This window comes from Ceratotherium simum, chromosome 24, assembly GCF_057802395.1.
Source record: "Ceratotherium simum simum isolate JZ-2026a chromosome 24, ASM5780239v1, whole genome shotgun sequence".
NCBI classification, from domain to species: domain Eukaryota; kingdom Metazoa; phylum Chordata; class Mammalia; order Perissodactyla; family Rhinocerotidae; genus Ceratotherium; species Ceratotherium simum.
The window spans coordinates 33,612,660-33,624,801 of record NC_141923.1 but is presented as its reverse complement, the minus strand read 5'-3'; the positions used below and the strand labels follow the sequence as shown (position 1 = coordinate 33,624,801).

Here is a 12,142-nt window from a genome sequence, read left to right as displayed (position 1 = left end):
ACTTTGAAGAGAAGAATATAAATAATGGGCCCAATAAAGGATTCTGGAAATTGCTCCTCCTCAACAAGCAACATGATCACTTATCCTAGAGTATAGAGATGGGTCTCTATTCTAGAGGATGGTCTGAAATTTGGAGAAACCATTCTTTACTATTACTAGGTTTGGCTTCTGTTTTTCCTTCAATTCTACTTAGCTATATGGATTTTTTTAAGAATCCAAAAGTTTTTGACTTTACATAGTGCTGTTCTCTAAGTGCAAACCTCTAATTTGGTGACATTCAGACCTAGACCTTTGCATTACATGTGACACTATGATCTGCAACGTGCTTTTTTTTTTTTTAAAGATTTTATTTATTTAATTTTTTCCCCCCAAAGCCCCAGTAGATAGTTGTATGTCATAGCTGCACATCCTTCCAGTTGCTGTATGTGGGACGCGGCCCCAGCATAGCCGGAGAAGCGGTGAGCGCCCGGGATCCGAACCCGGGCTGCCAGCAGCGGAGCGCGTGCACTTAACCGCTAAGCCAGGGGGCCAGCCCTGCAACGTGCTTATTGAGACCATTCCTTTCTGCGTTAGGTCACGATAGTACGTTACACTCTCTGGGCAGAGTACAGTCACATGGTGCTTTCTGTTTATAGCCATTGCACCTGCAGTTCCAAAGTCAGGGAACTGGGAGCACCACTTTGGTTCTGATTCATCCTCACAGTGTTTGTGTGAGGGGGAGGGTAGAGCTCATGATCCCCATTCTACAGGTGGGGAAACCAAGGCCCAGAGAGGTGATCTACCCAAAGTCACTCAGGAAGTCAGAAAACAAACTGAACAGAGAACCAGGGAAGATTACCTATGTACCTTTCAGCACCTGATCCAGAAAACCAGATTGTGTCGTTCTCAAATGAACGCACATACTTTGGAAGTAGCTTTCGGTGGAACTTTCTATTCAGATTTCAAAAGCCCTTTAGCAAATCAGGAACCACAAGGTAAGAACCAGGATCACATTAACCTTTTAGTTAAATGCCCCTGACCCACAGACAATGCCAATTATTACAGCTCACTGACAACCTGGTTACCAACAAGAAGAAATTTTGAGAGAAAAATTTACCCATTCAAGAAATAAACCTTGGCATAGCTCCTTCGCGGTTTCACAAACATCTGAAGTGTGACACCTAGGCACTGTTTCTTTCTACACACTACGCCTGTACCTGCTGGCATGTAATTGGGAAGTGGGGGTGCTGATGGAATGTGTGTGTGTGTGCGTGTAATACCAAACATTCTAGGGACAATTCTGCCCAGCAGAATATACATGAAATATGTCTACTATAGTAGCTCTCTACCCTGATTCTTTCTTTTTTTTTTTTTGGTAACTTTTATTTCCTGATCCTGGTTTAATATAAAAAGTAATGTCTTACTTCCCACCTTCCCTGCTGAGGCAGAGTCAGTGCGTGGATACGGCTGGGGGCTGATTTCGGCTTCACGGAAGGGAAGCACTCTAAGGGTTAAAGTTGCCTGAAGACAACCAAATGGAACTTTCTAGACCAGGGAGTGGCCTGGTATTGCAAGTATTTTCCCCCAGAGGCTAAATGACCATCTGTCCATGACGCATTGACCCTTCCAACGCCAGGAATCCATATTCCCAGAAACAAAGTAGGCCAACAGCAGCCCTCCTGCCTCCCAACTCCAGGTCAAGAAAGGCACAAAGAAGACCAACAAATAATACTGAGATGGAGCTTTGGATTTGGGAGACCTTGAGGAGAAGAGTACTGATGGCCCCACCCGGCCAATGGGAAAGGTGAGGCATGGACAGACCGGTTGAATCCTCTCAGTCATAGGTGAGAGGGAACCAGGAATGCAAGGGGGAGACTCTCTTTTTCCTCACGTGGGGGAAGGGAGGAGGAGAAGCTACACTACCTACAATAAGGAGCACATCTCTCAACAGCAAAGAGGCCATTCCAGCTCTTCAGTCCTCACAGTAAATCGCCCTCAGAGCAGTCGTGATGATTCCTTCACAGAGGGAATCCTACACTCCAAACTCTCCAGGGCCCACCCTCGGGACAGCATCCAGGGCTGGAGATGCAGGCAGGCTTGGCCTGGGCAGGCACATAAGGTAGCCCTGCTGCTTAAGGCATGGCTGCTGTCTGCGAGAAGCGGGCTCCACACTGGGAGGTGGGCATCAGACACCACCTCCCCTGAAACTACCCTGTAAGAAAGTGTAATCGGGTGGAACACTGCTGCCTAAGGGACTCGCCTCCCCCAGGGGCTGGGGGCTTCCACTCAAGCTAAACAGCATCACCAAACCAACCGATTTCTTGGGTCACTTGGGAGAATAAGGAGGGAGAAGAAAGACAAATTGATCATTATTTGCAGGTGATTGTCTAACCAGAAAACCTAGGGGAACCAACTGAAAAACTATCAGACCTAAGACCGGAATTTGCTCAAGTGGCAGATCAAAAGCCAAGCGTACAAAAATCAATAGCTTTTCGGGTCACTTGGGTGTGGCCTAACATCTTGGAAGGGCTGTGCTTTTCTGCGAGGCCTCCGAGCTTTGTGCAACTTGCCATATTGTAAGAGACGGAGGTGAGCCAGGGAGATGCCTCCGGAGCTGCAGTGACCGGGTCGTCTCAGACACCAATATGTGAAAGGCGTCTGGGGTGACCCCAGCAGAAGGGGGCAATCACCTCTACTCTCTCTCCGAGGGGGGCCCTCCCCCCAGTCCAGACCCAGCCCCTTTCTCCCAGCTCTTTTCTGTTCCAACACAAAAGACACACAGGAAAGCTTGGCAAGGGCCGCTGCGGGAACCACCAGGAGTGGACGTGGTCAGATTGAGCTATGTCATCTCCAAACGAAGTCAGTTTTTAAAAACAAAGGTGGCGCACTGACAGGTCTCGAACGTCTATCCTCTCGATGCCTCATTGGTCAGAAGTCTGGTGAGGCCAGGCGCTGTGCCCCGACGGGGGACTCCCACAGTCTGGTCAAAGTGGGTAAGGGAGGCCCCTGGGGGCTGAGAATGGTAGTCTGGCCAGCGCAGAGCGGCGGTCATTTTCGATCCAGGCTGGCGTGCAGCTGGGCCTCCCGCACCATGCGGTCGAAGGAGCGCGTGTTGGTCTCTTCTCGCACCTTCTCGCGCACGTGGAAGGAGGCCCGGGCAGTGGAGCGGGCGCTCTCCAGTGCGCTACGCCGCTCCCGGGTCAGCTGCTCGCTGCGCTCCAGCTTGCGCCCGATGGCTTGGAGCAGCTCCCGCCGGCGGCAGTCTTCGTCCCTCTCCACCTTCTCCTTGTTGGCGCGCTGTGCCCGCTCCTTCTCCAATCGGCTCTGGCCCACGCGCCGCGCCTTCTGCAGCACCGCCTCCTCGGCCGCCTGCGCCGCGTGCTGCAGCCGCCGCTCTCCGGCCCGAGCTAGCGCCTCCAGGTGCGCCTGATGCTCCCGCTCTTTGCGCTCGGCCGCCGCCTTGGCCCGCCGACCCTGCAGCTCCTCCCGCCGGGCCCGCTCCCGCAGCTCCCGAGTGCGCTGCTCCACCAACTGCTCGTAGTTCTCCTGCGCGCGGCCCAAACTGGCCTCCAGGGAGCTCCGCAGGCCCTCTCGCTCCTCGTGCTCCTGCCGGGCCCGGCCTTGCAGCAGCGCGTCGTGGCGCGCCCGCTCGGCCCGGCTCAGCTCCCGCTTCTCCCGCTGCAGCTGGCCCTCCTGCTGCTGCTTCGTGCGGACGGCGCGCTGGGCGCGCTCCCTGCGGACCTGCTCGGCCCGCTCGCGCCCTTCTTGCAGGCCCTCCTCCCGCTGCTTCAGGTTCTGCTCCTGCTGCAGCTTGCGCAGTCGGTCCTCCCTGGCCGCGCGCTCCGCCCGCTCCCGCCGCAGCAGGCCCTGGCGCTCGGCCAGCTCCCGCCGCCGCTCCTCGCTGCGCTCGCACTGCCGCTGTCGCCGCCGCGCCGCCTCGCGCTCCTCGCGGCCCCGGCGGCCGCGCCGCTCCTCCACCTGCGCGGCCCAGGCCCGGCGGCCCTGCTCCAGGGCGCGCTGCTTCTCGCGCTCCTCCCGTTCCCGCCGCTGCTCGGCGCGCACGCGCTGCTGCTCCCACTGGCCGTGGGCCGCGGCACGCTGCTCCAGCAGCAAGCGCTCCTCCTGGTGCCGCGCCAGCATCAGCGCCGCGATCTTCCGGTCGCGCTCCGGCACACCGCGCAGGCCCCGTTCGGCGCGTACTTGGCGCACGATGCGCTCCACTTGCTGAGCCGTCTGCGGCGAGTGGCTCAGGTCTCCGAGACTGAAGCTGCGGCCGGTGAGCGGAACCAGGGCCAGGGCGGCCGGGCGGCCCAGGGGGTTGGGGGCGGAGGATGGGGACCCCGCCGGGCAGCTGTTTCTGGCTGGGGCCCGTGGCGGCCAGCGCAGCTCCCGCAGGCTCTCTCCGCTGTAGGACGACGATGACGCGCCAGACTCCGAGCTGAGAGTGCCCTCGCGCCGGCGGGACAGTGAATCTAGCGAGTGGCTCTTCCTACCTGCCCGCGAACCCGGGGGCGGAGGTTGGGTCCGGGCGGGAGAAGGACTGGAGGAGGCCTTGCGGGCCGCACGCGGCGCGGGCGAGGCCGGGAGACTGGCGCTGCTGCAGCTGCTGCTGCTGCCCGCGCTGGGGGCCGAGGCCGCGGCCGCCGCGGAGCCCAGTGGCGTGAAGAGGCGCCGCTTCTCCTCGCGCACGATGCGCTCGCGCTCGGCCCGGCACTGCTGCAGCTTGGCGCGCCGCTCCGCCTCGTAGGCCTCGTACAGGCCTGTGGCCACTCGCATGGAGCGGCCGGGGGCCTCGCGCACCAGGTCCGCCAGGGCCCGTGGCAGCAGCTCCACTGGCTTGACGGCGCAGCGGGCGCAGGCCTCTAGCGAGCGGGGGCTGGTCAGCACGTAGCGGCTGCCCTCAGCCTCTGGACAGTCGAAATTGAAGAGATCGAGGTGCAGCAGCGGGGACTGTTCCCGCCGCCCGCCTTCTGCTGCGCACGGGACTTCAGCCTTGCAGGGCACCGCCGCGGAGGCCGAGGCCGAAGAGGCTGCGGGCTGCTGGGCGCCCTGGGCGTCAGGGGGCACGGACGCGGCGGCTCCGTCCCCTCCTGAGCCTCCGGGCTCGGCTCCCGCCTTCTCCTCTTCAGGCACGGGATCCACCATGGCTGAGCCCCGTCTTTTTGTGGAGTCTCTGCGGATGACAAGGAAGAGACGTCGAAGAATACATTTCAGAGCAGTTCCCCTCTCCCCATTCATATTCACCCCCTCCCAACTTAATCCGCTTTGGGATTAGGCTCAGAGCCCGGTGGAACGTAAATCTTAATACCGATGCCCTGAAAACCCAGGCGCGGGGGGGCGGGGACTGGTGCACAGAGAGCAGTCTCAATCTCCCTGAGCCCCGGAGTGGGGCGGAGGCCTGTGGCCAGCTCCCCTCGGCGTCTGTCCCGCTATATGCAGCTCCTCTCTGCTGCAAGTTAAGATGAAAAGATCGCGGTGCAGGCAGTAGCCGACCAGGGAGGCGCTGGAGGATTCCCGGGAGGATTAGCGTATTTGTTTGTAGCTCAGGCGGGCGACCAGGGATGCAGCTTTGGAACAAAAAAGGAACAAAAAAGGAAGAGGCCTGTTCCTCCCCAAAGTGCATTGCTGCGGGGACCCCATTGCCTAGGGAAGAAGTTTGTGGTCGATTTCCCCCTGCCAAAGGAGCCCCAGGCGCAGGCCCAGGGGTGATGGAAAGGCTGAGAGAAATGCCTTAGTCCCAAAAGACCTCTCCGGGAGGGGTGATCGATTCTTGCTCCTGCCTCTTGGGCAGGGCTTGCTAGCAGCTGTGCCTGCCTTTCCCCTCTGCCCCCCACCGGGTGTTTGCTGGGGACAGAGAAGGCGCCTGGGTCTTCCAAGATGCACCCGATCCCCTCCAAGTCTGAATGTGCTAAAGGCACCATCCACTCCAGTCTAGGCTCGGACACCTGCCCCCGGATGCCCTCCAAGGCCCCCCACCCTATTCCAGCGAGGTGGGCTCCTGGGGCTTTGGTAGCCCGGGAGCTCCCGGGTCCCGGGGCCGGTTCACTTACCGCAGGTCCCGGGCTCGGGCTCCGCGCCGAGGGCTTTTGTTCGCAGCTCGCCGCTTTTCCTTGCGCCTCTTCAGTCCCTGCGCCGGCGGGGTCGGGTTACTGCCGGCTGCAGCCGCGATAGGAGCCCCAGCTGCCACCGCAGCCACCGCCAGCGTCTCTCCATGGGGCCCGCACACACCCCAGACGCTACCTACACGCGGGAGGGGGAGTGCGACAAGGTCTCCCTAAAATAACGCAGCTCTGCTCCCTTCCCTCACACTGATTCTTAAAAAAGGAAGCCGGGTTCCATCGCTGCTGCATCCCTCGCCGCCTCGCCACCGCAGGTCTTTCGACGCCCCCGGCGCCTCCTGGTGGACACTCAAGGGTGTTGGTTTGTTTGCTTAGAGGGCGAAGATCTCAAAAAATGTGTGTGTATATTCACCAAGAAACCCTATTCGTGCAGCACCTTAACTGGTAGAATGAAGGAATAGCTTGGCTTCTTTCTCAAGGGGACCCTGAGAAGCAAATAAACTTGACAGTGAATAACTGCGTAGAAATATGGCTCCTGATCCAAACTATGATTTTATTTTTGAAGAAAAAGTAAGAACATTCAGAGGTTTGAGGCGGGCAGAAGATCTGTGACTAGTGTTTAATGCAACATTTTAGGACTTCCGGGTTCCAGATAATACAAATTAAAACCAGAGAGTGCCATTTAATGAGTGTTGTTTTGAGACATCTTCTCACCACCTTTTTTCCCTTTTGAGTAGTAGTGGCCATCCCAGACAGATGGGAGGAGGACTTGAGGCAGGGGGTTGTAGGGTGGGTGAGACATAACATTAGAGAGCATGGTGAACTATGTTGTTAATAACCTTGACGTTGTCAGATAGCGAGTGAAGAGCAAGTGAAAGGCTTAAGGCAGGGAAATGATGTGACTTGGTTTATTTCTTAGGACTCTTAATTCTAGCAGCAATGGGGTGAGGGCTTTAGGAGGGCCAAGAGGAGGCAGGATGCCCAGTTAGCTGGACACTGCAGTCACCCAAGGCAGGAAGGGTTGGACCTGAGGGGTAACAGCAGTAGGAAGAGTGGGCCTGGTGGGAGATGGGGGTGTACGGATTCCTGAAACGAGAGTAAAAGAAGCAATGCTCAAAGATGGCTTGGCTGTGGAGTGTGAGGAGCAGGGAAAGGTCAAGGATGACTTCCTGGAGCAATGGGGTGGCTGGGTGTACCACAAACTCAAGAGTGTGGATCCAAGAGGGAGGATTAGGCAGTGTGGAGGGCCAGGGAAGGATGGCCTCCTTTGTGGATCACTTGAGTTTGAGGTGGAGGTGCTCGGCAGGTGGGTGGTAAATTGTGTCAGAAGTCTGAACTGGAGCTAGAGTTCAGGGCATCACCATATACAAAGTTGCTGAAACCAACAGTGTGAGTGAGGTCACTCGAGGAGGGCAGGTGGAGCGATAAGGCAGGCAGCAGAGCAGAGATGGGGCTGCTAAGGGGCAAGGAGTCCATGAAGGGACCCAATAAGGACAGGCAGGAAAGCAGGGTCTTGTGGAAGCTGACAGTAGAGCACTTCAGAAGGAGGCTGTGCCCCAGTGTAAGGCTGCAGAGGTCCAGAAAAATTGCACCTTTTTTAAAGTGATTCTGGTTTTATTTTTTTAAGAAAACTTTTCTAAATCTTCTATCATTTCATAATTCAAATAAATGTTAGGGGGAAGAAAATGACCTCCTGATACACAGCAGCTGTGCTTCCACATCAATAACATCAAATCAAATGCCCACTGAAACTGGCAGTGAGAGGGTCTTTGGTGACATCAGCCAAAACAGCTTCTGTATGGTACTGGGGCTGATGCCAAACCACGGGAGGCTAAGGTGCAACAGGAGGTGAGAAAGTGCGAGTTGCTGACTCATTTGACATTTGGTTGAGAGTGTTGAAGACTGGGAAGGGTTTGAGATTTTATCCTACGTACGTGCTAACAGGTTAGTCTGCAACAGGTTCATAAATGCTGGCAGAAGACATGAGACTCCTGGGTCAGAAACAAAGGACTTTGTTACTCTCGTTATAGCAGGCAGCATGAGGTTCATGTTTTTGTTGGCTCTGCTTGCTCCTCAAGTCCAACGGGGCAGTGGAGAGGTGAGCCCAGGTAGATACTGCACATATAATGGGTTTGTGTCACAGCTGAGCAACCCTGAGCTTAGTGAACCCTAATCTTTTAAAGGAGGTTGCTAGGAAACCTGCTCAACCTTTGCCCCAGAGGGTGGCATTATCTTTGTTATCCTGAGCAAAAAATTAATCTTGCCTCTGACCTGGAGGGAGATTCTATCTTCCAAGGATGCTCCTTGAAAAATAGTCCAGAATAAAAGCCTTTACAAGATATGTAGAAATGCCATGGAGAATTGCTCTCAATAACGAAAAGGAGCGATTGGCTAGTAAGAGGTGGGGCTGGGATTTGACCTGGCTCTGGCTGATCCTGAAGGTCATCCCATGCGCTGTATTTCCACACCAAACTGGAATCTGGAGTTTGGAGTTTGGCATCTGGAAAGATGTGTATTCAGATGGAGATGAATGGAGTAGGCAGGTCAACCTCTCCAAACCTTGGTTTTCTCCTCTTTATGTAGAATCCCATTAAATTGCCTACCTTAAAGATTAATGTCTGCTATGTAAATGTCATCTTTGTCATTAAATAGGGACAATAAAAATAGCTACCTTCCAGGGTTGTTGTCAGAACTGGAAAGACTATATGCGAATACCTAGACCAATGCATTGTCAATAAGCAGTGAGAAAATAGTTCCCATTCTTTTTGATAAACCTCATCTTATAAGTGTGGTCAGAATCAATAATGAAACATTGTAGTGTCTGCAAGTTTTTAAGGGGAAGCCCAACAAATGTTCCACCCTTGATTAAGGAACGATTCTTTATCTGGGAAGGTCATGGAAGGAGAGGGCTTGGGAAGGGGGCCCTGAGATAGGAAGCTGGCCCCTTCAGCAGAAGCGCCTTGGCAATCAATGAAGTGCCTTTGTCTCAGCTCTCGTCTTTAAGTGCTTTGGACATTTCAAGAGATGAGTTTCACACAGGTTAAGTGCTGATTTCCTTCAGGTTGAGAGTCTAGCCTGCCAGAGATGAAGGGTGTTAAACCCAATGTTGTTATTGTACCCAATAAAGAAGGCAGCCCGTTTTGGGAACACCCACCTGCCCCTTGTGAGTGGGGTAGTGGACATGGTGGCGAGGAACGTGGGCCTACGAGTCAGACAGACTAATCGTTCAAACTCCAGCTCAGCCCGGCTGTGTGATCTGAGGCAAGTTTCTTAGCCCCTCTGAGCCTCAACTTCCTCAAAAGAGAGAGGCACAATATGGACTGTTATTTTGCCTTGCACAGACCCTTAGAGATAACAATAATTTATTAAGTACCCTTTAGATCCTTTAATATAATGGCTTGCTATCTTAGTCAGTTTAGGCTGCTATAATAAATTACCATAGACTGGGTGGCTTAAACAACAAGTATTTATTTCTCACAGTTCTGGAGACTGGGAAGTCCAAGAGCAAGGTGCTGGCAGATCTAGTGTCTGGTAAGGACCCACTTCCCGGTTTGCAGATGGGCATCTCGTTGTATCTTCACATGGTGGAGGGGAAGCTCTCTCCTGTCCCTTCTTATAAGGACTTCTTATAATATCATCATGAAGGCTCCATCCTCATGACCCAGTTAGCTCCCAAAGGCCTCATCTCCAAACACCATCACATAGGGTTTTATTTATTTATTTATTTATTTGTGAGGAAGATCAGCCCTGAGCTAACATCCTTGCTGAGGAAGACTGGCCCCGGGCTAACATCTAGTGCCAATCCTCCTCCTTTTTTTCCCTTTTTCTCCCCAAGGCCTCAGTAGATAGTTGTGTGTCACAGTTGCACATCCTTCTAGTTGCTGTATGTGGGACACGGCCTCAGCATGGCCGGAGAAGCGGTGCGTCTGTGTGCGCCCGGGATCCGAACCCCGGGCAGCCAGTAGCAGAGCGCGCGCACTTCACCGCTAAGCCACGGGGCCGGGCCGGCCCCCGAATAGGGATTTGGAGTTTCAACATATGAATTTGTGGGGGGACATAAACATTCAGTCTCTAGCACTTAATTTGGAAAAAGATACAATGTAGACATTATTGTCTCCATTTAAATTCTTTTCTCTTAGCCCCCACCTCCCACCTCAGCTCTGTGCGCTTGGGCTCGTTCCCTTCTTCTCAGTGTAATCCTATTCACAGAACAGAGATTATTCACTCTCAAGTCCCACATCAAGAGTTGGTCAACTGTGGTCTGGGGGCCAGATCCACCGGCTGTTCTTGTAAATGCAGTTTTACTGGGACACAGGCGTGCTTATTTGTTACTTTCGTCTATACTGCTGTTGGTGCAACGATGGCGGAATGGAATAGTTTTGACAGAGATTGTGTGACTCACAAAGCTTAAAATGTTTACTATTGGGTACTTTACCTAAAAAGTTTGCCAACCCCTGTTCTAATGACTGATAACAGTTCGTGCCAGTTACCAATTTATTGCCTTGCACCTCCAGATTCACGGTACAGTACTTGCTCTCGGATAAGGGACTCAAGCATTTTCTGCTTGACAGGGAGCACGATGTTAAGGTCTGCCAGCAGGGGGAGCTGGAGGGACGCTGCAGGAGGAAGGGGCTTCTCTTCCTAGTTGGTATGCTGTGTTTTTGCTTTTTCTCGCTCCTGATGCATGATGAGTGGTGCACGTGTGTGGGAACATCCCGTGGCTCTCTGCTCCAGCTGCATGCTGGTATGTGGGAACATCCTCTGGCATCCTGCTCCCTTGGGGACCTTGTAGCCCTGGCCCAGGCCTGGTGGGCACCTTCCCATGCCTTCCTGCGGCAGCCGCCATGTACTCGAAGCCTTGTGCCCGTAACGGCGTTCAGACTCCCTCTCACCAGCCTCAGTTCCCCTGTTCCCTTGAAGATTGTTTCCTGCTCACCAGGAAGTTGTGGAGCAGCTCTGTCCCAGACAAACTCTGCCACCCAGTAGGCTGCAATCACACCTTCTCCAATGAGGTCTGAACCCCAACCTTGAGGAGGGGGCTCCCCATAGTCCTTCCTTGAGTACTCTCCTTCAGCTTTAGGGAACCCTTGAGAGTTCTCTTTGTATCTTTATAGTTACTCTCCTTTGTTAGTTGAATACCGTCTGTTTAAATTACTGCATGTTTTCTGCCTCCTGATTAGACCCAGAGTAATACACAGTGTAAAGTGTAACCATTCCCAATTCTTGAGACTAAAGCCTTAAGAAGAAATTTAGGACACAAACCAGCAGGTAAAGGTAATATTTGTTAAAAATAAAGTGTTTTATTTCATACTATTTCATAGTCATCATTCATAGGTCATAATATTTCATATTATTTCAAATCGTATATGTTCATCAGAGTGGGAAATTAGAAAATACAGAAAAAAAGGAAAGAAAAAAAGTCACCCAAAGAAAAATAATCACGCAAAACCACCCGCTTGGCTAGGCTACAGCGTGGGTGTAAGCTGTGAGAGGACAGGTCCGTGTCTGTTTCTGCTCACAATTGCTTAGGGCCTGGTACGTAGTAGGCCCTCCTGCTGAATGCATCAACGAGAGGGAATGGGGTCTAATTAGTGCAACTTTGCCCACCATCTGTACCATGAAACTGGCCTTGTCAAAATTTTTGAGCCATTAAGCCACTTTGATGAATCTTCAGAGTTAAGTGTCTTAAGCAGGTGATGCTCATGTTTGACAACTGTCCTGTGGGACAGGAGAGGCCAGCCTGCACTAAACCGTGGAGGTGCGTCAGCGAGGAAATCCAGAGGGAAACTTACAGCTAATCTGATGGAGTTTTGTCTCACTTTGAGGAGGGCCATCACCTTGTTCCATTCACTGCCCTTTTGTATGATACTGGATAACTTTCCTTGTTCCTGAGTGTGACCATGTACCAGGGGTGCTGTCCTATGAGCATTTTGTCTATGAAGCATTTATGGGTCTGCTCGAAAGAGTGGGCTGTCACTCAGGAGCCAGGCTTGTTTCCAGTCTTTCTGCCTTTCTTGATGGTTTGTCTGCCTCTGGCATGAAGTCACCTGCCTGCTCGGTGCTTTAGGGCCCTTCTGTTTTCAAAGGGGCTACTCTGAAGTTAC

The 12,142-nt window shown here is 53.4% G+C and overlaps 1 protein-coding gene across 1 annotated transcript; it reads right to left on the bottom strand.

Moving 5' to 3' along the window:
- Positions 1-329: 329 nt before the first annotated feature.
- On the bottom strand, positions 330-6,287 carry CCDC177 (coiled-coil domain containing 177). The gene is made up of 2 exons (XM_004426289.3): positions 6,030-6,287; positions 330-5,152 (listed from the first exon to the last, which is right to left on the bottom strand). The coding sequence occupies exon 2, from the start codon at positions 5,122-5,124 to the stop codon at positions 3,028-3,030; it is 2,097 nt and encodes a 698-aa protein (XP_004426346.3). The 5' UTR covers positions 5,125-5,152; positions 6,030-6,287; the 3' UTR covers positions 330-3,027.
- Between the last annotated feature and the right edge of the window lie 5,855 nt (positions 6,288-12,142).